Source organism: Chiloscyllium punctatum, chromosome 3 (assembly GCF_047496795.1).
Source record: "Chiloscyllium punctatum isolate Juve2018m chromosome 3, sChiPun1.3, whole genome shotgun sequence".
Taxonomy (NCBI): Eukaryota; Metazoa; Chordata; class Chondrichthyes; order Orectolobiformes; family Hemiscylliidae; genus Chiloscyllium; species Chiloscyllium punctatum.
Window position 1 is genome coordinate 117,385,478 of NC_092741.1, and position 25,610 is coordinate 117,411,087.

Below are 25,610 nucleotides of genomic sequence, written 5' to 3' on the forward strand. Positions count from 1 at the left end.
CACTGAGCCACCGTGTTGCCTGATCATTGGGAAAATATTAAATTAAAGTATAATCTGAGTAAATTGCAGTGGGTTTGCAGATTTGTTTCCAGTCATTGAGAGGTCTAGAAGAGGAGTCATGGATACAGATTGTGTGTAAGATTTATATCAAAGAACAAGAGGAAATTTATTCAATGAGGAAGAAACATTCTCATGAATGGTCATGGGACTTGAAAAGTTAACTCTTTTCTCTCCACAGATGCTGCCAGACCTGCTGAGTTTTTGCAGCAATTTCTGTTTTTGTTTAGTCAGAAATAACTATGGCTATAATGTACACTTATAGTGTAACATTACATTGGAAGGGTGGATGAAAACAAGTGTAAAAGAAAATTGTTTAAGGCTACTTGCCCATGTGGAGAGTAAATATCACTGTGGTCTCATTAGCTTAAATGAATCAAATTCTGCGAAACTACACAGTTTATTTTTAATATGGTGTGGGCTATGGCCACTGGTAGCTCAAATGAGACCTGGTAGCTAGATTTCACAATGGGATACCTGCAGTCACAAACCACAAGCAGATAGATTGATATGCTGTTCTCAGAGATAATAAGTGTTGAACTGTTGTGCCACTGTGGCCCTGAAAGTCAACTTTTTAATAACTTATAAGCGTCAATCTATTCAAGCACAGGCAAAACATGAACCTCCTGCTGTTAAACACAGGGATGGCCAGCTTTTCTTTTTCTAGATTACATTTGTATACAAAAAAAATTAGTCAACAGTGCAGGTGTAATCTAAGTGATCATTCAAATTACTAAAAGCTCAAGTCACACAATACTGTCCTCACAATTAGCTATCAGCAATTACTGTTTTATAATAACCTTAATATGACTTATAATGCTGCTTTGGAGGAGCAGGGCATTTAGCCCTCAAGTCCTGCCTGGCATTTGGTATGATAACTAATGTGATTGTGACCTCTATTTTCCTGTTTACCCTGACATTCTCTGACTGCCTTGTGAGTCAAGAATCCATCTAACTTAGCCTTAAATAATTAATGAGACTGCCTCCACTGCTCTCTGGGAAAAGAATCTGACAAACTAATGATCCTCAGATAACAAAATATCTCCTAATCTCTGACTTAAATGCAAGCCCCTTTACTGTTAAACTGTGGCCTGTAATTCTACTCTCACCTTAAAAGGAAACATCCTTTCACATACGTGTCAAGACTGCTTCTCAATCTTCTAAACACCAACAACCTGCTCAACTTTCCTCATAAAGCAATGTCCTGCATTCCTGAAGCAGTGAGTTAGTCTTCTCTGCAATGCTTCACATGCAATTATGTCCTTCTTAAATTAGGGAATCAAAATTTTACATAGTACTGCAGATCTGGTCTCAGCAATGCAGTATATAACTGTAGCAGAAATTCCTCTTGTGGGAGGGAAAAGGGGGGGTTGGGGAGCTGAAGTGCGGGAGATGGATTGGACATGGCTGAGGGGCCTGTCAACCACAGTGGTGGTGAACCCTCAGTTGAGGAAGACTGTGGACATTTGGGAGATCCTTTGTTGAAGTTGACATCATTGGAACTGATGCAATGGAGTTGGAGGAACTGGGAGAATGGAAGAGTCTACGGGAAGCAGGGTGTGACATTGGATAATCAAGGTAAATGTGGGAGTTGGAGGACTTGTAGTCGATATTGGTGGCCAGTCTATCCCCAGGGAGGAGTCACACATGAACCAAGAGAAGCTAAGAGTGGGGTGGAAACTGTAAGTGAAATTGATGAATATTTTTCCAGTTTTGGATGAAAGGGGGAAACCGCACCAACGGTGTCATTGGTATACTGAAGGAGGAGTTGTGTATGGGGGCTGGAGTAGGACTGAAACAAGGAATGTTCCACATACCACATAAAGAAACAGGCATAATAGGGCCCATGGGGGTACCCATGGCCATCCCTATGCCTTGAAGAAAGTGGGAGGAGTCAAAGGAGGTGTTGTTCAAATTGAGGCTGGGTGGAGGTGGGTGTTGGTGGATACAGATAGTTCAAGCCCTTTTTTCCCTAGAAAGCAGCAGAAAGCCCTGAAACCATTCTGATGGGGATGTACGTGTAAAGGGATTGCATGTCCAAAGGTAAAGAGGAGGCAGCTAAGGCCCACAAACTGGAAATTCTGAAACTAGTGAAATGTGTCAGAAGAATCACTGCTGTGAGCGGGAAGGGTCAGAGAAAGGGAGTGCACAACTTCTCCCATGTCCTTACTCAACTCCCTTCTCTAGCATATATGCCAATCTTTTTCTAGCTACAGTCAGTTCTGAAGAAGGGCCACTGAAGCAGAAACATTAACTCTGCTTTCTCTACCACAGATATTGCCTGAACTGCTGAGTTTTTCCCAGCAATTCCTGATTTTGTTTCGGATTTCCAGCATCTACTGTTCTTTGGTTCTTCCCCCCCCCCCTAGTTTTACATTCCATTTCCCCAATAAACACAACATCCTATTTGGTTTCCTATTTATTTGCTGCATCAACATTTTGTGATTTATACTAGAACACCCAGATACCATTTTACAGCACAGTTTGGCAGTACCATTGTTTTAATAAAATGCTTTCCTATTCTTCCTGTCAGAGTGGACAAGTTCATATTTTCCCACATTCTACTCAACCTGCCAAATACTTTCCCATTCACTATCTATTTTGCTTATTCCAAAAAAACATACCATCAGTATTGAATTCAAAGGTGAGGATTCGCTGACATGTCTCCATGTCAAATATGCTTGTCTGCCCATTCACAAAAGAGGATACCAAATGAGAAGGATCACTGCAGACTATGTCAACAGAGGTAGGGATTCCAGATTCTGTAGAAGGAAAACAAAATCATCTACATTGCACAAAAATAATTAGTACCTTTCACCTGCAAATACAAATCTGTGTTTATATTTGTTAAAATATACCGAGAAAACAAATCCTAAAGATATGCAAAAGTAGATAGCTTCAAGGACTACATTTGCAGTTTGGAAGGTCTACTTTTGATTTTCAGAAGTTTCATTTTCATTCCAACTTACAAAACACAAGGAAGATATTAATTTCCTAGACAATGCAGTATTTAAACTGGCACATGACAACAGGTATAAGTTAGTTTGTTTCCAAAATACAATTCTGCACACCAAGAAGCCCCTCTAAACACATCTTGCATAAACTTGAGAGGTCAAAGAACAAAGAAAATTTACAGCCCAGGAACTAGCCCTTCGGCCATCCAAACCTGAGCCAATTCAAATCCACTGTCTAAACCTAACGCCCAATTCCTAAGCATCTTTATCTCTCTGCTCCCCACTGACTCAAGCATCTGTCTAGACGCATCTTAAATGAATCTACTACCTCTGCTGGCAGTGCGTGCCAGGGACCTACCACTCTGTGTAAATTACTTGCCTTAAACTTTCCATTTCTCACCTTGAAAGCATGACCTCTCTTTACTGAATCCTTCACCCTGAGAAAAAAGCTTATCTCTATCCACCCTGGCTATACCCTTCATGATTTTGTAGACTTCCATCAGGACCCCCTCAATCTCCTTTTTCCTAATGAAAACAATCCTAACCTACTCAACCTCTCTTCGTGTCTAGCACCTTCCATACCAGGCAACATCCTTGTAAACGTTCTCTGCACCATCTCCAAATCATCCACATCCTTTTGGTAACGTGGCGACCAGAACTGTACACAGTATTCTAAATGCGGCCGAACCAATGTCTTGTACAATTTTAACATGACCTGCCAGCTCTTATACTCAATACCCCATCCGATGAATGCAAGCATACCTTTTGCCTTCTTGACCACTCTATCCACCTGTGCAGCAACCTTCAGGGTACAATGGACCTGAACTCCCAGATCTCTCTGCCCACCAACTTTTCCCAAGGCTCTTCCGTTTACTGTATAATTCGCTCTAGAATTAGACTTCCCAAAATGCATCACCTCACATTTGCCTGGATTGAACTCCTCGCCCAACTCTCCAGTCTATCTATATTCTCTTGTATTCTTTGACAGTTCCGTATGCTTTCTACTACTCCACCAATCTTCGTGTCATCTGCAAACTTGCTGATCATACCAACTTCCAGATCATTTATGCATATCACAAACAACAATGGCCCCAGCACTGATCCCTGTGGAACACCACTGGTCACCTTTGTCCATTTTGAGAAACTCCCTTCAATTACTACTGTCTCCTGTTGCTCAACCAGTTCTTTATCCACCTAGCTAGAACACCCTGCACACAACGTGACTTAACTTTCTCCATTACCATGGGGAACCTTATCAAATGCCTTACTAAAGTCCATGTTTATGACATCTACAGCCCTTCCTTCATCTATCAACTTGGTCACTTCCTCAAAGAACTCTATTAAGTTGGTAAGGCACGATCTCCCTGCACAAAACCATGTTGCCTATCACTGATAAGCCCATTCTTTTCCAAATATAGATAGATTTTATCCCTTAGTACATTCTCGAGCAACTGTCCCATCACTGACATCTGGCTCACTGGTCTGTAGTTACCTGGAATATCCCTACTACCCTTCTTGAAAGGGGGACAACATGAGCAAACCTCCAGTTCTCCGGCACCTCACCTATATTTAAGGATGCTACAAAGATATTTATCAGGGCCCCAGCTATTTCCTCTCTTGCCTCCCTCAATAACCTGGGATAGATCCCATCCGGTCCTGGGGATTTGTCCACCTTAATAACGTCTAGCCTACCCAACACATCTTCCCTATTTACGTCAACGTGATCCAAAGTAATCAAATTTCTATTTCTAATGTCAACATTCATAATGTCCCTCTCCTCAGTGAACACTGATGCAAAATAATCATTCAGAATCTCACCCATTTTCTCAGATTCGACAAACAGCCTTTCTTCATTATCCTTTAGTGGACCAATCCCTTTTCTAGTTACTCGCTTGCTTCTTATATAAAAAGGCTTTGGGATTCTCCTTAATTCTGCTCACTAAAGCTATTTCATGACCCTTTTTAGCCAGCTTGGTTCCTCATTTAAGGCTGGTCCTATTCTTCCGATATTCCTCTAAGGCCCGTTCGGTTTTTAGCTGCCTGGACCTTATGTACGCTTCTCTTTTCCTCTTGGCTAGTTGTATGATTTTTCCTGTCATCCACGGTTCACAAATCTTGCCCTTCCTATCCTTTGCTTTCAACGGAACAAGCCTATCCTGCACTATCTTTGAAAGCCTCCCACACCTCAAACATGGACTTCCCTTCAAATAGCCGTGTCCAATCCACATTCCCAACCTCTGCCTAATTTTGATATAATTGGCCTTGGCCCAGTTTAGTACTCTTCCCCTTAGGACCACTCTCTTCTTTATCTACGAGTATTCTAAAACTTACAGAATTATGGTCACTGTTCCCAAAGAAATCCCCCACCACAACTTCTACCACCTGTCCGAGCTCGTTCGCCAGTACCAGGTCCAATATGGCCCCTTCCCTTGTCGGACTATTGACATACTGCTTTAGAAAACTCTTCTGGACGCTTCTTACAAATTCTACCCCATCCAGACCTCTGACACTAAGTGTATCCCAGTCCATGTTGGGAACATTAAAATCGCCCATCACCACCACCCTGTTGCCTCTACATCTTTCCATAATCTGTTTACCTATTTGTTCTTCTACTTCACGCTCACTGTTGGGAGGCCTGTAATACAGCCCCACAAATGTAACTGCATCCTTCTTATTTCTCAGCTCCACCCATAATGTCTCGCTATGCAAGCCCTCCATAGTATCCTCCTTCAGCACAGCAGTGATATCATCCTTGATCAGCAATGCCATTCCTCCCCCCTTTTTACTTCCCTCCCTGTCCTGTCTGAAGCGTTTATAACCTGGAACATTTAGTTGCCAATCAGGCCCTTCCTTCAAGCAGGTCTCTGTGATCGCAATAATGTCATACTCCCAGGCACCAATCCAAGCCCTAAGTTCATCTGCCTTACTCACTATACTCATTGCATTAAAGTATATGCACTTCAGACCACCAGTTCTTTTACATTTATCTGCTCTCTGCCTACTCTTCCCCTTATTAATGCTAGCTTTATAATTCTTACAGTCTCCAGTTTCCACCTCGCTGTCTACTTGTCTTCCCTTCTGGTTCCCAGCCCACTGCCACATTAGTTTAAAAGCTCCCCAGTAGGTCCCGGCTAATGTATTTCTACTGCATGTGTACGAAACTGGAAATTTTACAATTACTGGATAGTTACTACTGGTTTTTTAACTGCATCTCAGAGCTAAATATCAAATTTAAACTTTACAGTTGGCAATGTTATCATTACAACAACATCCACTAATAAATATACCCAATACAGGTAATTCTGCTATAATGTGCCTTTTGTTAACGCGAATTGGTGTAATGCGATTGGGTGAATAGGGCAACACTTTTGAAAATGTGAACTTTTAAAGTGTGCGTTATCTATAATACAATTAGATTGCCAACACCATAAGCGTTGTCTTTATTGCAGGATTTTTGTATAGCATGAGGCCATGCAGGAACTTAACTATCATGTTCTGGAAGAATTGCCCATAGTGGCTTCACAGGTTCAAAAGCTAAGTTAAGAGATTTCACAGTCATTTGCATGGAATTAATTATCTCAGTATTGTATTCCTGGGTGTTATGGTGTAGAGAGGCATGTGTACATGTTCTTTTGGAGGGGTGGGGCCTGAGTGAGTGTGGGGGCTGTATGTGCAAGAGAGGGTGGTGAGGGGTACACGTGCCAGTTGCTCTCATGCATTTTGAGCATTGCTTCACAATAAGTTTGATGGATGAAAATTCATGGGAGAGAGAGGCTGGATTTCCAATACATGCCCTTGAGGCTTGGTTGAGGACAGAGAGACACCCCATTGAAGTTTAGACACAATCAAATTTCCAGTATGTGCAACACAAGACCATTTATGTTAATATGATGTAATCTGAAACTGAAAAGTGCTCTATTTTTAAAATAGCTGAAGATTGAAACTGTACCAATACTTATAATAAAAATATTACTTGATCACAATATTCAAAGAATGAATATAAATACAAATGATTTTGTTTACTAATGATATTTCACACAAATGAAAGAATGCTTGCATGCACTTCCTGACAGCATTTTCCATTACATGACTCCCATGCCAATATCATTGAACAAAACTGCTTACTTAAACTTGTCACATTATAATTACACTCTTTACCAGTGTGGGAGCTGGCAATAAATCTTTAGTTTTCATTGGAAATGTAGGCACAGGAATTTACAATGGAAAAATAAAGAGGACACATGACTTCATACGCAGACCAAATTAGATCCACACATCCCAGTTTAACTATCCCCTCTCTAACCCTACTTTCCTCAAAGACACTTGCTCTCAACACAACACCATAAGAGACTAATGAGTTGAGTACAAGATGAATCCTAGAGCAAATTCAGTCCGTACCTCGGTTCTCATTAAATATGCAAAGTGAGGGTGCTATTTCAGTGGCGTTCCACAGCCGCAGAGTACCATCAGCTGAACATGACAGTAAACGTTGATGTGTTGCACTGTATACCAAACCCCAAACTGCATCATTGTGACCTTCCAAAGCACCTCGCAGCACAGAAGGATCTGCAAACAAATAGTTTTTTTTAGTATGGACTAGAACAAACTCATATAATCAGGTTTTGTCTTATTGAATTTTCCAATGTATGATCGTCTGAAACCTGTATCTTATTCTACAGTATACTCCACCTGACTTTAATTAAGAGATTTCTAGACATATAATAATATTATAAGTATACACAAACCAAATCTGGGTACAGCAGGCTAAGTCATTATATGAAAGACAATTAAAAGACAAAAGTAGAGTCACTGTGTTTTTGTAACAAATATATTTTAAGCCACAAGTTGTAAAAACGAGAAGCATAGAGTCATAGAGATGTACAGCATGGAAACAGACCCTTCGGTCCAATCCTTCGGGCCAACCAGATATCCCAACCCAATCTAGTCCCACTCACCAGCACCCGGCCCATATCCCTCCAAACCCTTCCTCTTCATATACCCATCCAAATGCCTCTTAAATGTTGCGATTGTACCAGCCTCCACCACATCCTCTGGCAGCTCATTCCATACACGTACCACCCTCTGCGTGAAAAAGTTGCCCCTTAGGTCTCTTTTATATCTTTCCCCTCTCACCCTAAACCTATGGCCTCTAGATCTGGACTCCCTGGTCCCAGGGAAAAGACTTTGCCTATTTATCCTATCCATGCCCCTCATAATTTTGTAAATCTCTGTAAGGTCACCCCTCAGCCTCCGACACTCCAGGGAAAACGGCCCCAGCCTGTTCAGCCTCTCCCTGTAGCTCAAATCCTCTAACCCTGGCAACATCCTTGTAAATCTTTTCTGAACCCTTTCAAATAAAGCAGTCAAAGAAAGAAATCTTTGCATGTTCATTGTATCTTTTCACACTAGACACGTATGGATTTCCCTAAGAACTCTGCTTAAGCATAGATGTTTAAGCAAACTTGGCAGACAACTGTCCATAGTATAAGGAGAATTGATAGATGGTAGAAGGACGCTTAGATGTTATGGATAAGTACTGCTGAAAGGCAGATACATTGATGAAGTGTTTCATCTTTTATCTTTTCATAGGCTAGTAAATGGTAAAACGCGCTAAAACCCCATTTGCTTTTTTTTAAAACAATGTTTACATATTCTGTCCCACTCTGGGTAATCATGATTTAAATATCTCTTGTGCAATATTGCCACGTCCTTTTGTTTTATAAACATATGCATTTCATCTCCAGAATGCTCTTGCACTATTTAAAGCCATCTCTAAAGCCCTAGTTATTTGATTTGCCAGGATACTAGTCCCAACACAGCTGAACTGAATCCCATCCACTGTAACAACTCCCATTCTACCTCAGTGGTGGTTCCAGTACCCCATGAAGTTAAATCAAATTTCTCCCACACCTGTCTTTGAACCACGTTTAACTCTTGGTCTTTTACCAGCTTGCCTGTGGCTCTGTTTAAGAGGTTTTGCTTTTTAATTTAGCTCCTAACTGTTAAAATTTACTTTCTAGTTCTATTCAAGTTACTGGTACCAACATTCTAACTGTTAAGCTGATCCTCCAGCTCACCATTCACCCAACAGAACCTCTGGTGACTCTTTATGGGCTCTGCCCTTCCAAATAAACATGATTATTGCTGACAACTAATCTTGGATTAACAGCAGCTTGCAATGTGGCCTATTTGCGTGTTCTGGAAGCTACTTATGTTCATATTTGAGGCTATGTTCTTTGCAGAGAGAAAAAACAGGCACACATGCAGTCTGTTTTAATTCAGCAAAATAGATGAGAGCCATTTGCTGGTTCATATCTTGCTAAATATCCTGAGGAGTGCAAAATGAAAAGCTTTGACAACATGTGTGATCTTCAGCAAGAATATACTTATCCTTTTACAGGAACTGGCTAAGTTGGCAACTGTGCTGCTGAACATTTAAATCTCAGAACATAGCATTTTGACTGCTGGAAAAGGTCATGTCTTGATTGCCCCCAAAACTATCCTGTACGACAGGGGACCTGTTTGACTTCAGGTATGGTGTGCATTTCTGAAGCTGGAACTGGTTAGCTAGGAAGCTTGTTAGAAAAGAAGAAAGTGAGGACTGCAGATGCTGGGGATCAAAGCATAAAAATGTGTTGCTGGAAAAGCGCAGCAGGTCAGGCAGCATCAAAGGAGAAGGAGAATCGACATTTCGGGCATAAGCCCTTTTTCAGGAATGGGCTTATGCCTGAAACGTCGACTCTCCTGCTCCTTGGATGCTGCCTGACCTGCTGCGCTTTTCCAGCAACACATTTTTAAGCTTGTTAGAAAAGCAGAGCTCAGTCCCAAAGGGATAAAATAAGAGTAGAGTGGCAATCTGATTGCGACTACCACTCCTCAGAAAATCCAGGCCACTTTTCATGGGAAGATGGAAGGATGGAACATTCTCCATGAAAATCCTTTAAAGCTAATTCAATTTTAAATCAGAGATTGCTCACCTTTAGCACTGATCTTGCTGGCAAGACAGACTCAAGAAGTTGAATGGTTTAATACTGCTCCTATGATATATTTGGCTGAGTTAATAGAGGAACTAAATTACAAGTAATTCCACAAGCAATCTTCAGCAATTCATTCACAGCTCATTGTTTGCTTCAAAATTAAATTGTCAAATCAATTATGACAACACCTGATAAATAATATAAGCATACACACCATATGAATCGTAGGGATCGATGTTAGGATTGGGAGCATTCCAGCACTGGATTAACCCATCAGTACCTCCACTGAAACACTGCTCACCACTTGTGCTCATCACAACACATAGCACTGGGCCTCTATCCAAAACAAAGGTAACAAAAACCACAAAGGTAAATCTCCATTCTTATATATTTTGGGCACAGTATGCTTAGCATTACATTGAACAGTTATTCAGGCTTACCTGTGAGCTCTGAATGTATATATGGGTTCTACATCCAACGAAGTACTCCTGTGGAATTAGAAAAGACAGATAACTGTTACCTTTTCTCAGTTGTGTTTCGTAAGGTTAAACTGAAGGAGAGGCTCCGATGCAGTATTATCAGTTTGAAGTACACCTTTTCTGGGATAAAATGTACAAACCTTTGAGTCAATAATACAACAAAACTCATTGATTTGTCTTTGTTTTCAAGCTTCAAACATTCTCACCCACACCATCTTCTTCTTTCTCAATATTTAAATAATGGTCTCATCTGATTTCCAAGGGCCTCAATCATTTGCCTCTTTACAATTTTCAGGCTTTTAAAAAAAAAAATCGCCCCCAAGCAGAACTTACTTCCAGCTTTGAGGTATAAATTCTGTAAAATTGTAAAAGACCCTTTCAGAGATCCAAAAACTTCTAGGATATATTGTTCACACCCACAAGCTGTTCAGCCTCCTGGGAACCAATCATATAGTTGCGGCAGAAGGTATTTATCAACAACTGGGACACTACTCCACAGACCAATAAGCTGCTTGTTGCCAGCTGAACCTCACTTTACACACAATTGCAACCACAAACTTACCCTACTGGTTGAATAAACAAATGTTAACAGCACTTCATTTTTAAAACTATCCATTTTCCATTATCAAAAATAAAGTCTTTACAAAGAAATGTACAATTTGTCAAGTGACATCATAACACATTGTGAACACAACCTAAAAATAACCACCGCTATCTTACTTGACCCACCATTATCCACAGAATCTCCAGCACTCGCCCACTAACCTGCTGAGTCTCATCTTTCAGATTGTCCAACAAATCCAGAGCACTGCTCTCCAAACTTTACACAAAAATGCTAATATCCATTACAAATCAAGTCACTTCAAACTCTGCCTTAGTCATCAGTTTCTGATTTACATAATCTTTTTATTCTTTTTCATTTATTACTTTCTGCAACAATGTGTCAGGTCTTTCATAGTAGGTGACAAATTATAAGGAGGTTCCACTGACCATACATAGAAATTAATGGTTCACACTGTAGAGAGATCTAATGAGAATAGGTGAGTTCCCATGTACCTAGGTGCAATATCATTTTCTGCTTGATGAATGATTCTTAAAATCAAGACTGGAGATCCAGTTCTGAACAGTTTCTACAAAGCAGTGCCTTTTCAAGTTGAGCCAGCCGGTTTCAAAATTGTACATGTATATGGGGAAAGGTACTTGATACCCTACATGGCAGGTGGTGAAATTTGAATTCAATAAAAAAAAATTGCTGTAAAATCCTTCTGGTTCACCAATGTCCTTTAGTAAAGGAAATCTTCCTTACTTAGTCTGGTCTACATGTGACTCCAAATACATGGCAATGTGGTTGATTCTGAATTGCCCTCTGCGGCGATCACAGATGGATACTAAATACAGGCCTAATCAGTGATCACATCGCATGAACGAACAAAAAAATGCTTTGCTTTCAGTAGAGAAGCAAGCAAAAATACAGAGAATTTCATGCATTGTAACTACAATGTCAAGGAGTAAAATGTGCCATCCTTTTGTGTTCCAAGGCATTGTCCCCATCACCTCTAACCTTAGTTGTCTTTCATTGGCTTCCTGTCACTTAATTAATAGTTTTCAAAATCCTTCTGCTGACTGACAAATTTTTACATTACATGTTTTCACTATAACCCACTATTCTCTTCCAGCATCGTGGCCAGTTCACACCCCCTGCCCTTCCAACTCTCCAATCAATGACAGGTGGCACATCAAGGAATTTACACAATCGTGAACAGGGGATTACATCCCCCAAGTCTTCTTCATCTTAAGTGGAGTAAAAGACCATGAAACATTCAATCATGATCGTATTAAATGGCAGTGCAGGCTCAATCAGCTGATGGCATACTCCTATTCTTATGCTCCTGAGTTAAGAATTGTGAAAATTTAGCTTTTTGAACAATTTTTTGTTCACTTTCTCAATTCCTACTGGGTGTCTTGATTTTCTAGACTTTGAATTAAATTTACTTATGACAACAATTTGAATGTTTTACTTGAAAAATAGAAAGCATGATTTATTTACTAATAGTTCTGAAAAAAAGTAGTTGAAATACATCTAGATTTATGCAAGTTTTGAACGCTTTGCATTTCAGATAATATTAAGAAGAGCACGCATAAGAGAAACCTTGGTGTAAATGCCCATAAATCATTAAAGGCGGCATCACAGATGAATAGTTATCAATAAAGCATACAGTATTCTAGTCTTCATCAGCAGGAACATAAAATACAAGAGCAGGGAGGTTATGCTGGACTCTTATTCATAGAAAATCGCAGATTCATCCAGTATAGAAGAGGCACTTTGACCCACTAAGTCCATACCGCAAAAATACCCAACTATCAACACTAGTCCCATGGCCTCTCATAAGACACTGGCTAGAACTTAGCTGGAGTATTGCAGAGTTCTGGGTTACACATGATAGTAAAGATGTGAAAGGACAGAGATTGGCACTGGTTGTAATTTTCCAAAAATTATTGGATTCTGGAGAAGTACCAGAGGATCGGAAAACCCCCAATGTGACACCCCTATTCAAAAAGGGAGGGAGGCAAAAAATGAATAACTATAGGCCAATTTGCCTAACACCTATTGTTGGAGAAATATTGGAATCAATTTTTTTAAAAAATTATAACCTAATCAAGCAGAGTCAGGATGGCTTCATTAAACCAGTAAACGTGTTCCATTTGGACTTTCAGAAAGTATTCAACAAGATACCTCACAAAAAATTAAGTTATAAGATAAGAGCCCATGGTGTAGGAGGTAGTATTCTCTATTGGCTAATGGACAGGAAACAGCAAGTGGGTGTAAGAGGTCTTTTTTTCAAGTTGACAATCAATTCATGACCAGTGGGGTTCCACAGGGATCAGTGTTGGGACTGATCCTGTTTACAGTATATAATTATTGATCACTTAGGTGAAGGAAGTGAATCTACTGTAGCCAAATTTGCAGATAACACAAAAATAGGTGGAAAGACAGGTTGCAAGAGGGATATAAAAAGTTTATAGAGAGAGATATTGGTACGTTAGGTAAGTGGGCAAAAAGTTGGCAAATGGCGTATATAATGTGGGAAAATGCGAATTTGTTTATTTTGGGAGGAAGAACAAAACAAAAAAGTATTATTTAAATGGAGAAAAACTGCAGTAAGCAGCAACACAAAGGGACTTGGGGTACTTGTACATGAAACACAAAGCTAGCACACAGGTGCAGCAGGTTATTAGGAAAGCTCATAGAATGTAGGCCCTTATTTTAAGGGGGTATGAGTATAACAGTAGGAAACTCTTACTGTAACCATACAAGGTGCTGTAGAGACATCTGGAGTCTGACAGCAGTTTTGATCCCCTCATTTAAGGTAAGATATTGTTTCATTGAAGGCAATTCAAAGGAGGTTCACTAGGATGATCCCTGGTATGGAAGGATTGTCTTCTGAACAACAGCTAAACAGGTTGGGACTCTCTTCACTGGAGTTAATAATGTGAGGTGATCTCATTGAAACATATAGGATTCTTGAGGAGCTTGACAGGGTAAGTGCCGAGAGAATGCCTCCCCTTATGGGAGAGTCTAGGACTAAATAGCATAGTCGCAGAATAAAGGAGCGCCAATTTAAGATTGAGATGAGGAGGAATTTCTTCTCTCAGAGGGTTGAGTGCCGTTGGAATTCCTTGCCACAGAGAACTGTGGGAACAGACTCCTCATGTATATTTAAGGCTGAATAAGGTAGATTCTTGATCTGTGGGGGGAATCCAGGTTTAAGAGGAAAACACAGGAAAGTGCATCAGCTATAATCCTATTGAATGGTATAGCAGGCTAAACGGGGCAAACGGTCTACTCTTATTCCTATTTCTTATGGCCTAAGTTATAATGCTGAGTACCAGAGTAGACTTAATGGGCTGAATGGTCTCCTTCTGCACCATAATAATTGTGTGAAGAATGTACTGTTGTCCTTTATCGTACTTACTTTTTTGCTGGAGCAGTCTTTTGTAAATTCCACAATTTCACAGTGTGATCTTCTGAGGCAGTTACCAAAACAGGTTCAACTGGATGAAATGCCAAGCCTCTTATTCCATCAAAGTGGCTCCGTAACGTGAATTTAGGATTCCAAGTCTTTCTTAATGCATCCTTATTATTAGTGATCTGTGAAATCCCAAAACATTTCAGAAAATAGTGAATAAGGAATTTTTTTCAAACCTCCTAAACATTAAATTAGTTGGATTTTCCCTTTCATTATAACATTTCTTTAAAATATAGTAGAATCATTTAGCACATGAGGAGGATATTCAGACCATCATGCCTGGACCATCATTTTGAAAGAGCTATACAATTAGTTTCAGTTTACTGCTTCTTATTCATAGAGCAAACTGCAGAGCTTTTTCCCAAGTCAATGTCCATTTTGTTTTAAGACAGTAATTACTCAATTTGTTTCCACCAGCTTTTCAGGCAGTGCACTGCAGATCATTATAACTCCCTGAACAAAATTCACAATTTCCCTTACAACTCTTATGCCAATTGCCTTGAATCTATCTCCACCGATTATTGATCTATCTGCCACAGGAAATTCGTCTTTCTTTATTCTATCAAAATTCCTCTTGAGAATGGACTTTTTTTGCCCTGTGTGATAAAGTCAACTTACCAGTTTCTCATTTAAAGGTACCAGTATTGGACTGGGGTATACAAAGTTAAAAATCACACAACACCAGGTTATAGTCCAACAGGTTTATTTGGAAGCACTAGCTTTTGGAGCACTGTTCCTTCACAACTACCTGATGAAGGAGCAGCCTCCGAAAGCTAGTGCTTCCAAATAAACCTGTTGGACTATAACCTGGTGTTATGTGATTTTTAACTCTGTACCAGTTTCTGATTATTTTGATTAGAGGAAGGAATTCACAGCACTGTTGTAGATGAATACCGGGCATTAAGTCCTAAATGATTATTGTACTTCCGATTTGCCTTATTGTATTGTTGCATACCAGCTGAACAATTATGTACAAATCAGCAATCAGAGGTCTACAGCACAGTGAAAGGCTATTTGGCCTGTTGAGTCTGCACCAGTCGAAAACTTACGCTAGTCGCATTTTCCATTACTTGTCTAACAGCCTTGTAATAGTTTTGCATCGCAAGCATGTGTCTAAATACTTAAATGTTATGAGGGTTTGTGCCTTTCCCACTCTTATAGGCAGTGAGTTCCAGATTCCTACCTCTGTCTAGGTGAAAAACCTTTTCCTCACATTTCCTCCAAGCCTCCTCCCCCTTCCCTTAAATCTATACCCCTGGTCACTGATTCCTGCACCAAGAGGTAAATTCTCTTTCTTGGTATTCCCTTCAATTTTATACATCTGAATCATGCCCCCCTCAGACTCCTCTGCTCCAGGGAAAACTACCCCAGTCTATCCAATTACAGGAGAGAAACGTGGATTCCAGATATGCACACAATACTCTAGCTTTGGCTTAACTAACAGCTTATACAGTTTCAGCATAACCACCCTGCTCTTAAACTATATGTCTCAGCTAATAACGTATCTTATGCTTCTTCTTAAACACTTCATCTACCTGTCCTTTTACCTTAAGAGACTGGCTGACACGCACAACAAGGTTCCTCTAATCCTCAGTGCTTCCAGGATCCTAACTTTCATCACATATCCCCTTGCCTTCTTTGTCCTGCCAAGTGCATCATCTCAAACTTACTGAATTCCATTTGCCACTGATCAGCCCATCCAGTAATTTAAGGCTACCTTCCTCACTATTGACCATTCCACCAATTTTTGTGCATATACTGAGCAACCCTCCAACATTCAAGTCTAAATCATTTATATCTATCTCAAACATCAGAGGTCCCAACACTGATCCCCATGGAACCCCACTGGATGCAGACTCCCAGTCACAAAAAAATAGCACTTGACTAACAGCCTCTGCTTGCTACCACTCAGTCAACTCTGGATCCAAATTTCATGGGCGCTTACCTTTGCTATCAGTCACGCATGTGGGACCTTATTAAAAGCCTTGCTGAAGTCCAAGTAGACACCCTCAAATACATTGCTCTCATCTATACTGCTCTCATCTACACACTTGGTCACCTCTGAAAACTTTACTCAAATTAGTCAGACATAACCTCCCCTTAAAACCATGCTATTCTTGATTAAGCCCTGCCTTTCCAAATGCAGATTAATTCTGTCCATCAGAATTGCTTCCAATAGCCTTCCTGCAAATGAAGTCACACTGACTGGCTTATCGTTTCCTGGTTTATCCCTTCCTCCCTTTTTAAATAACGGTATAACATTGGCTGCCCTCCACTCCTCTGACACCTCTTCTGTAGTCAGAGGAATTTAAAATTATTGCCAGCATTTCTGCTCTCGTCTCAATCAACAGCCTGGGTTACATTTCATCTGGCCCTGAATATTCTCTACTTTTAAGTAGGTCAGTTCAGTCAGAACCTCCTTTCTATCTATGCTAACTTCTTTAAGTATATCACTGTCCTTCTCACTGATTTCTATCTCCATATTGTGTCAGTGCTCACTAGTGAGAGGGACAATTTGGAACCCAACCTATGTCCTCTGGTTCCGTGCACAATGGTCACTGTGGTCCTTAAAGCACCCTACTCTTTCCCTCATTATACTTTTGTCTTTAATAAACTTATATTACAACTTAGTATTTTTCTTGATTTTACCTGCCAGTATTCTTTCAAAGTCCTTTTTGCTCTCCTTTTCACGTTTCCCCTTACACATTCTGTACTCCACTAGGGTTTCTGCCTTTTTAAGTCCTTGGTATCTGCTGTAAGCCTTCCTTTAAACCTGTATATCCCTCAATATTAAGGGCTCATAGGATTTACTGGTTTCACCCTTTGTCGTTATCGGAACACGTTGGCGCCATACTCGCCCGACTTCCTCCTTTAAATGCATCCCATCACTGACACAGATTTATCTGAAAGTATATGCTCCCATTCCAATCTGCTCAAATACACCTGATCTTATTAAAATCGGCCTTTCCCTAGTTTAGAACTTTAATTTTAAGCCTGTCCTTGTCCTTTTCCATAACCATCTTGAATCTAACTGCAAAATTCTCCTTCGCTGATACTTCAACTACTTGCCTGGCTTTGTTGCCTACAATCAAGTCCAAGACTGCCCACTCTCTGTGGGGCCTTCTACATACTGATTTTAAAAAGCTTTCCTGGATGCATTTTAATAATTCTGTTCCCTCTAAACCTTAGTGCCCTCAGCTAATATTGGAAAAGGGGGAGGCGATGGCCTCGTGGTATTATCACTGGACTATTAATTCAGAAATCTAGATAATGTTCTTGGGAACTAAGTTTGAATCCTGCCATGGCAGATGAAGGAATTTAAATTCAATAGTAATTAAAAGTCTAATGATGGCCACAAATAATATTGTCAATTTTCAGGCAAAACCCGCCTGGTTTCACTAATGTCCTTTAGGGAAGGAAACTACCTGGTCTGGCCTCCATGTGACTCCAGACCCACAGCAATGTGGTTGACTCTTAACCGCCCTCTGAGCAATTAGGGATGGGCAATAAATGCTGCCTAGCCAGTGATGCCCTCATCCCATGAATTAATAAAGAAAAAAAAAGTTGAAAACCAAACTCCCTATCTCTACCCTATTACCTTTTTTTTAATTTCACTTTTTATTATTTACTTAGAATCCTGGGATATTTATGTGGAATAGCTTCCCTGAAGTCTAATCGTAAGAATAACACTTCCAACAATACAGAACTCCCTCAGTGTTGCTATGCTGTTCCAAGTTCTCAAATAGGACTTGAACACAGAAGTTTCTGACTGAATTTAGTATTACCAACTCAGCTAAGCTATCAGTTTTAATGTTCAATTACATAAGTTATGAAGCATCAAATGTTAAATACATCATGCTACAGAGAATGAGATGCAAGCCAGAGTGGCAAGCAGCAGATTTTGCCAATAGTTCCCAACACCACAAAAAAAAACTCTCTCCTTTGATGCTTATACTCAAAAGAAACTTTTGGTCAATCTCGTACTGGCTGATCACAAAACTACATAGGTAGTAATTCTCACTTGCACTAGAATATTAAAACTTAGTCTTATAAAAAAAATCTGATGAGCTGCTGGAAATTCCTACTTACATCATAATTTAGAGGATCGGCCTCATTAGCAACCGTAAGACCCGCTAACTCTCCAAGACCCAATGCGTTTTCCAGTGCTTCATTTGGACCCATGATAAAGGACTTTCCTGCTCCTGGAGGAAAGGTCAACGCCTCAACTAGAAAGAATAGTTTTAAGAAAAGAAACTTTCATTACCAAAAACTTTCACTCAAAAATATTAAATTTAATCCAAAATAAATGAGGATAATAACATAGTAAAGATGGCTTAAAGACGACTCAATTCACTAACTTAAGTTGCCCAGATTCCCCTTCACCTACCTTCTTCTGTTCTGCCAGCTTCATGCTCAGTCAGTCGTGTGGTAGTTGGCCTGGGTGGAGAGTTTACTGAAGACTGTAATGGAGGGAGCTCATCCACATCTCTTAAAGTAGCCAACATATCTTGTAACTTTGATCTATTTGGCCCTGTTAAGAAACAAAGAGAGAGATAAAAGTAATGTTTTATTCTGTAGGCCTCTGCCTTTGAAAAGAATGGCTTACTTATACATTTCCAAGTATGTTGGTGTTAAAATATTCGTTCAATGTTTGCATAAGAACTTTATCTGAAGTAGAAAAAAGTGGATCAAAACAGGATTAAAATAAACACAGGAAATATTATAGTTATAATTACCCAGTTATGGCCTGCAGTTTTAATGTCATCCTCAAATGAGCAGATCATCAACTAGGGTATGAAACAGGGAAAATAAACCTTCAGTCAGGTCCATTTCCTCTATCTCAGTATACCTATAAAATTCTTGTATGGCATTGAATTGTATTGAATTTTGATGGAGGTCAGTGCCCAGCATGTATAGCATTCATAAAGTGGAAATGTTTATCCCTTGTTACTTGATAATACATTAAAATTGTGTATTTGAACTATATCTTTTTTACTCTTGAAAGATATGGGATTCTAAACATGTGAATAGTGCCTATTTGCATAACTCGAGTGACACCATATTCATACAATGCTATGGCCACTGCTCCGCCAGGACAACCCATCACTTGACATGATGTAAACATTATCTACGTTTGTCAGCCAGGCCTAGTGATTGTTCAGTAATCTATATTTTGCAGAAAATTGAGAGAGTGAATAATATAGACATTTTTCCAGATAAATTTCAGACACTAAATTTATATACATTAATGAAACTTTTACTGTCTGATAATCAGAAGGATAGACATTAATGTAACTTTTACTATGTGACGAGAAAGATAGACGTCGATCAACTGCCTAAAATATGACTACTAAAATGAGAAATTCTGCTTTTTAAGTTTCCTTCCAATAAAGCAAATAGAGGATGGGTTTCTTGGTGAGACTGATTGTGAAGGCCTATTGGATAAAGTATTACAAACTTAAAGTAATAGTCTGTACTCTGCCCAATGCAGCACTTTTCTACTTATGTACTTAAATAAAATAGCAAGTTTGGGTTTCATAAGTGTATGTCATTGTGTATTACATTCTCAATGCTAAATGAAACAGGAGGGATGTCTTCTGCCTTTCATACAATTGGAACTGGATCTAAACGTCAGATCACATTAAAACATAGAACAAACTCTTTCTACATTTCCCTAAATTTCTTAAAAAGGAGTTATTCCATCCACTCTGGCTCCATTTTCAGATTTGATACCATTACCTCAGATCTTCTTCACTGAAGATTCAAATCTGCAACGAGAAGGAATCGAATACAAATCCAGAGCTTCATCCTCTGAATTTCAGAAATGTCTCTCTATCGCATAGAATAATGGGATGAGTCAAATCAAATGTGGGTTTGGGTACTTATGATCAAGTCATTATTGAGATAAATTCTATTATCTATGATCTTTGCCAGTTTTGATATTTTAGCAAAACCAAGATCACCAATAGTAACATTTTAAAGACTTTTTTTCCAGTCACAACGTTAAGACTTATACTCAAATGAAAACTTGTCCCTCCTAAGAAGTCATCAATTCCAGTTGAAAAAAAAGAACGATCACCGGCTATGTTAATTACTGACCAAAATAAATTTTCCAAATTTTTCCACTGCTTACCTTTCATTACTAGTGATGTTTGACTGGCCTTCAGTACACAAACCCAAAATCTATGGCTTGAAATCATTTCCATTTTGTAAGAAATAAATGAAATGGCAAAAATTAAAAATTGCAGATGAAAACTGAAAGAAGAGAAGTAGTTTTGGGTAGCAACTTCCAAAAAAAGTTAAACCAAGCCAACGGTGAGACAGAGGATCAAGAGTAGCTGAGCATGAGCAAGTAGCTTTAAAGGAATGGAAAAAGTATCTGGATACTTTTCTGAAAAGAAAGTGCAGCAAGAGAGGGCTTATGAACCAAACGTATACCAGATTTCATACGCACTTACTCTTCACCCCCTTTTTCCCCTTTCGTTCCTTTTTGTACTGCTCCTTGAGTTTGGTTATTAGTCCCTGGTCCACGTCCCAGCTCTCTGGTGTGGGACATACATCTTCCTTGTCTAAACACAGCACAGTGAAACAAATCAGAGATCGCTTCATGGAACAATCTTATACCATTACTAGGGTAGTTTCAACATATTAGTTTAAAAACCATATCATTGCAAACAACTCAGTAGCAAAATTTACTTGAAGTCAGAGCCATATGACAATTCAGGTCCATGGGAACCTTTTCAAGACAGATTCATACTAAGATTTTAATAATCAAAATAAAATTCACCATCAAGGAAAAAAAGTATTTCTATACTGGAGTATTCTCAATTTTGGGCTAACTCAAGAACAAAACAAGTCTCATATTTGCTGGTTGTTCCAGGAACAAGGCATGAAGCTTGCGTGCTAAACAACAAATGCATGCCTATAAGCTCATAGCCACTTATTAGATTTCAGACAGCAGCTATGTAACTCAGATTTATACAATCAATATATGAAAGCACCCGTCAGACCATTTCAACTCTCTCTCAGCCACCACTGCATCCATAACACTGACGATAATATTTTGTGATATCACAATTATGGTATTACAAGGTATGACACAGGTTATAATGTCAAGTTTACCATATTACCAATTTGTATATTACAGGATCAAACAGTTGTCATATGGTTTTCAAATAGTATCAGTGAAAGAAAGTTAAAATCATCGACATGCTTTCTAGTCACAATCTGCTGTGAAGACAGATTTAAATCCAGAGTCCTGTTTTTCATATCCACTCAAATCCCATTTTCAAGCAAATGAACAAGCAAATAGAGGTCATTCACAGGTTACACGTCTCCAATGAACTCCACTTATGTTAGACTGCATCAAATATGGATGCTTGATGATGATTAATTGATTGACTAAGAAAGATGGTCAGATCTCTGTGCAAGAACATGGGCCATCACAGTGACTGCAACAACTATTGGGTATCTCTTGTTAAGCATCATGGGAAAAGTATTTGCCTATGCTGACCGTGTCAGATTGCAGGTCTTGACTCAACACGTCCATCCAAATTCTAGTTTACTTTCAGAATTAGAAGATCTATATTAGACCTAATCTTCCAATCCAGCAGCTGCAAGAGAAATGCCTTAAATAAGGGGGAGCAATATGAATTGCCTCCAAATGATTTTTCAGCAAGACAGTCAACCATGAGAGTTCAGCAATTTATACAAGCTCTTGACGAATTTGGCTGTCCACTGAAGCTGTTCAATGTGATCTCCTCTGTATGAAACATGATTGGTGTCAGAGCATTGGAACCCTTTGAGATTCACCAGATTCCCAGCACACCAGAACGGCCAGGCTGCTATTCGGTTTTGCTCACCTGAAGTCCAGGACAATGATGGACCAAGTCCTCAGAGTTTTGTGACACACCGATGATATAGTATTAGCATTATATACTGGCAAGCACAACAGCAAATGGGCAGATTCCCTCAAATGTAAAGAGTTTGGTTTAACCATCAGCCTCAGAAAGGTGAACGTCTGGAACGTTGCTACATCACCGTCTATCAGCATTGATAATGTGACACTAGATGTTGTGACAGCTTCACATATCTAAGTTCTACAATCACTAGCAATCTGTCATTTGATGCTGAAGTCAACACACTTCACAAAAGCAGCAACTGTTCAAGTTGATTGCATGTGGAACAGCAACAAATTGACTCAGAACACCAAAGTTTGAGTCCACCAAGCCTATGCACTCAATGTATTCCTTGGCAGTAGCGAAGCCTGGACAACATAGGCTAGATCAGAGAAAAGTCCGAACAGGTTTCACATTCATTGTCTCACACTGTTCTGCTTGGCAGAACAAGGTCAACAAGCTGCACATGGTCAGGAAGGAGAGATCACATCTGGACTGACACACAGTCCCAATGAGTATATAGTTCAGGTGCTGAAGGAGGGAGATGTTCATCTAACTTACGCTCGGTCCACAGTCCTGGCACAGTTCTGCTTGCTTTTTTGGTTCTTTTTTTGTAAGGTCTATTTTTAGGATACATGAAACACAGGATCGGGCGCCCAGCACAAAAGAAAGACTGACATCATACGAAAACCACAAATTCATTGGTTGGTAGTAGCTACCAATTTGAGTATCTCTTGTAGGTTACTTTCCGATTGAAGGTAAATAGGGTAAATATTTACAGGTTACAGATAAAAAGATGAATAGGAATGTTTTTAATAAACCTAATTAAGAGCTAACTAAAACAGAAATACAGGGCCAAGTGACGTGCTGTACCTACGACGTGGGGACTTGTGGAACCCATTGTGGTTCATAGTGACCCTATCTGTAGCAAGGGTTGGTTGCTTGAGGAACTGCTGTTCAGAGTTAATGAACTGGCGTCTGAGCTTCAAACACTGACACATCAGGAGTGGGAGAGTTAACTAGATAAGTGTGTTTCAGGGCAGTCACACCCCTGGGAATACTATCTCAAGTTCAGTCAGTGCTCAGGAACACGAGGGTGTGACTATGAACAAGGCAGGTAGAAGGATCTAGGAGATATTGCTGAAAAGCCTCAGCCCTTGAACTTGGCTAACAGGTTTGAGATTCTTGCTCCCTGTGTGGATGAGACTGGGAGCTGGAGGGAGGATAAGCAAATTGACCATAGCACTGTGGTAAGGGAGCCATTCAAGATGTGGGTTCAGAAAAGATTTACAAGGATGTTGCCATGGGTTGGAGGATTTGAACTATAGGGAGACTCTGAATAGGCTGGAGCTATTTTCCCTGGAGCGTCAGAGGCTTATAGAGGTTTACAAAATTATGAGGGGCATGGATAGGGAAAATAGACAAAGTCTTTTCCCTGGGGTCAGGGAATCCAGAACTAGAGGGCATAGGTTTAGGGTGAGAAGGGAAAGATATAAAAGAGACCTAAGGGGCAACTTTTTCACGCAGAGGGGGGTACGTGTATGGAATGAGCTGCCAGAGGATGTGGTGGAGGCTGGTACAATCGCAACATTTAAGAGGCATTTGGATGGGTATATGAATAGGAAGGATTTGGAGGGGCTGGGTGCTGGCAGATGAGACTAGATTGGGTTGGGATATCCAGTCAGCATAGCTTTGTGCATGGGAAATCATGCCTCACAAATTTGATTGAGTTTTTTTGAAGTAACAACGAGGATTGATGAGGGCAGAGCAGTAGAAATGATCTATGTTGCTTTTCAGACTAGAGGCCTATGACCAGTGGTGTGCACAGAGGAGGTATAATTTGTAAGTTTGCAGATTACACCAAAATTGGAGGTGTAGTAGAGAAGAAGTTTACTTCAGATTACAACGGAATCTTGATCAGATGGTCCAATAGGCTGAGGAGTGGCAGATGGAGTTTAATTTAGATAAACACAGGTGCTGTATTTTGGAAAAGCAAATCAAAGCAGGGGTTATACAATGGTAATGCCATAGGGACTGTTGCTGAACAAAGAGACCTAGGAGAGCAGGTTCACAGTTCCTTGAAAGTAGAGTCGCAGGTAGATAGGATAGTAAAGGTGGTGTTTGGTATGCTTTCCTTTATTGGTCAGAGTACCGAGTATAGGAATTGGGAGATCATGATGTGACTGTACAGGACTTTGGGTAGGCCATTTTTGGAATATTGCATGCAATTCTGGTCTCCTTCCTATCGGAAGAATGTTGTGAAACTTGAAAGGGTTCAAAAAGATTTACAAGGATGTTGCCAGGGTTGGAAGATTTGAGCTATAGGAAGGCGCTGAACAGGCTGTGGCTGTTTTCCCTGGAGTGTTGGAGGCTGAAGGGTGACTTTACAGAGGGCTTCAGATTAGTATGATAGGGCGGCGCAACATCGACGGCCGCAGGGCCTGTACTGCGCTGTAATGTTCTATGTTTATAAAATCATGAGGGGCATGGATAGGATAAATAGACAAGATATTTCCTTGTATTGGTGGAGTCCAGAACTAGAGGGCATAGGTTTAGGGTGAGAGCGAAAAGATATAAAAGGGACCTTAAGGGCAACTTTTTACACAGAGGGTGAAGAATGTATGGAATGAGCTGCCAGAGGAAGTGGTGGAGATTGGTATAATCACAGCATTTAAAAGGCATTTGGATGGGTACATGAATAGGAAGGGTTTAGAGGTATATGGGCCAAGTGTTGGCAAACAGGACTAGATTAGGATAGAATATCTGGTCGGCATGGACGGGTTGGACTAAAGGGCCTGTTTCCGTGCTGTACATCGCAAAGACTCTAAACAAGTGGCGGAGTGAGTTCAGTTGCATGGAAAAAGTTAAGGGGGCGAGGGGGAAAGATAAGCAGAGATTATTAAAGTTTTCAGAACAAATGGGAGGACAGTGTATGGAAAGGATCAGGAATCTAAATTCAGTCAAAGCAGATAAAATGACAACTACGAGAAGGGATGCAGTGAACGCAAGACTTGTACTTAAATACACAGTAAATGAAACAAGATAAATGAGTTTGTAGCACAGATTGAAATTGGCGGGTACAATGTTGTGGATATCATAGATGTGGTTGCAAGGGGGTCAGGGCTGCGAAGTAAAATGCAATGACTTCCATCCTATCAAAACATCAGGCAGATGGGCAGAGAGAGGGTGGGATTGCCTTGTTAGTAAGAAATTAAAT

The 25,610-nt window shown here is 40.0% G+C and overlaps 1 protein-coding gene across 2 annotated transcripts in view; it reads right to left on the reverse strand.

Moving 5' to 3' along the window:
• Positions 1–25,610, reverse strand: part of strn (striatin, calmodulin binding protein) — a 145,512-nt gene that overhangs the window by 18,881 nt on the left and 101,021 nt on the right. Inside the window, exons 8-15 of one of the 2 annotated variants that reach the window (XM_072559128.1) lie at positions 20,954–21,064; positions 18,883–19,026; positions 18,585–18,721; positions 14,442–14,617; positions 10,429–10,476; positions 10,203–10,324; positions 7,410–7,577; positions 2,682–2,819 (exon numbers count right to left, since the gene is read on the reverse strand). In XM_072559128.1, the coding sequence (XP_072415229.1) occupies positions 2,682–2,819; positions 7,410–7,577; positions 10,203–10,324; positions 10,429–10,476; positions 14,442–14,617; positions 18,585–18,721; positions 18,883–19,026; positions 20,954–21,064 (1,044 nt within the window). The remainder of the gene's footprint in view (positions 1–2,681; positions 2,820–7,409; positions 7,578–10,202; positions 10,325–10,428; positions 10,477–14,441; positions 14,618–18,584; positions 18,722–18,882; positions 19,027–20,953; positions 21,065–25,610) is intronic. The other variant, XM_072559133.1, reaches the window with a different exon arrangement.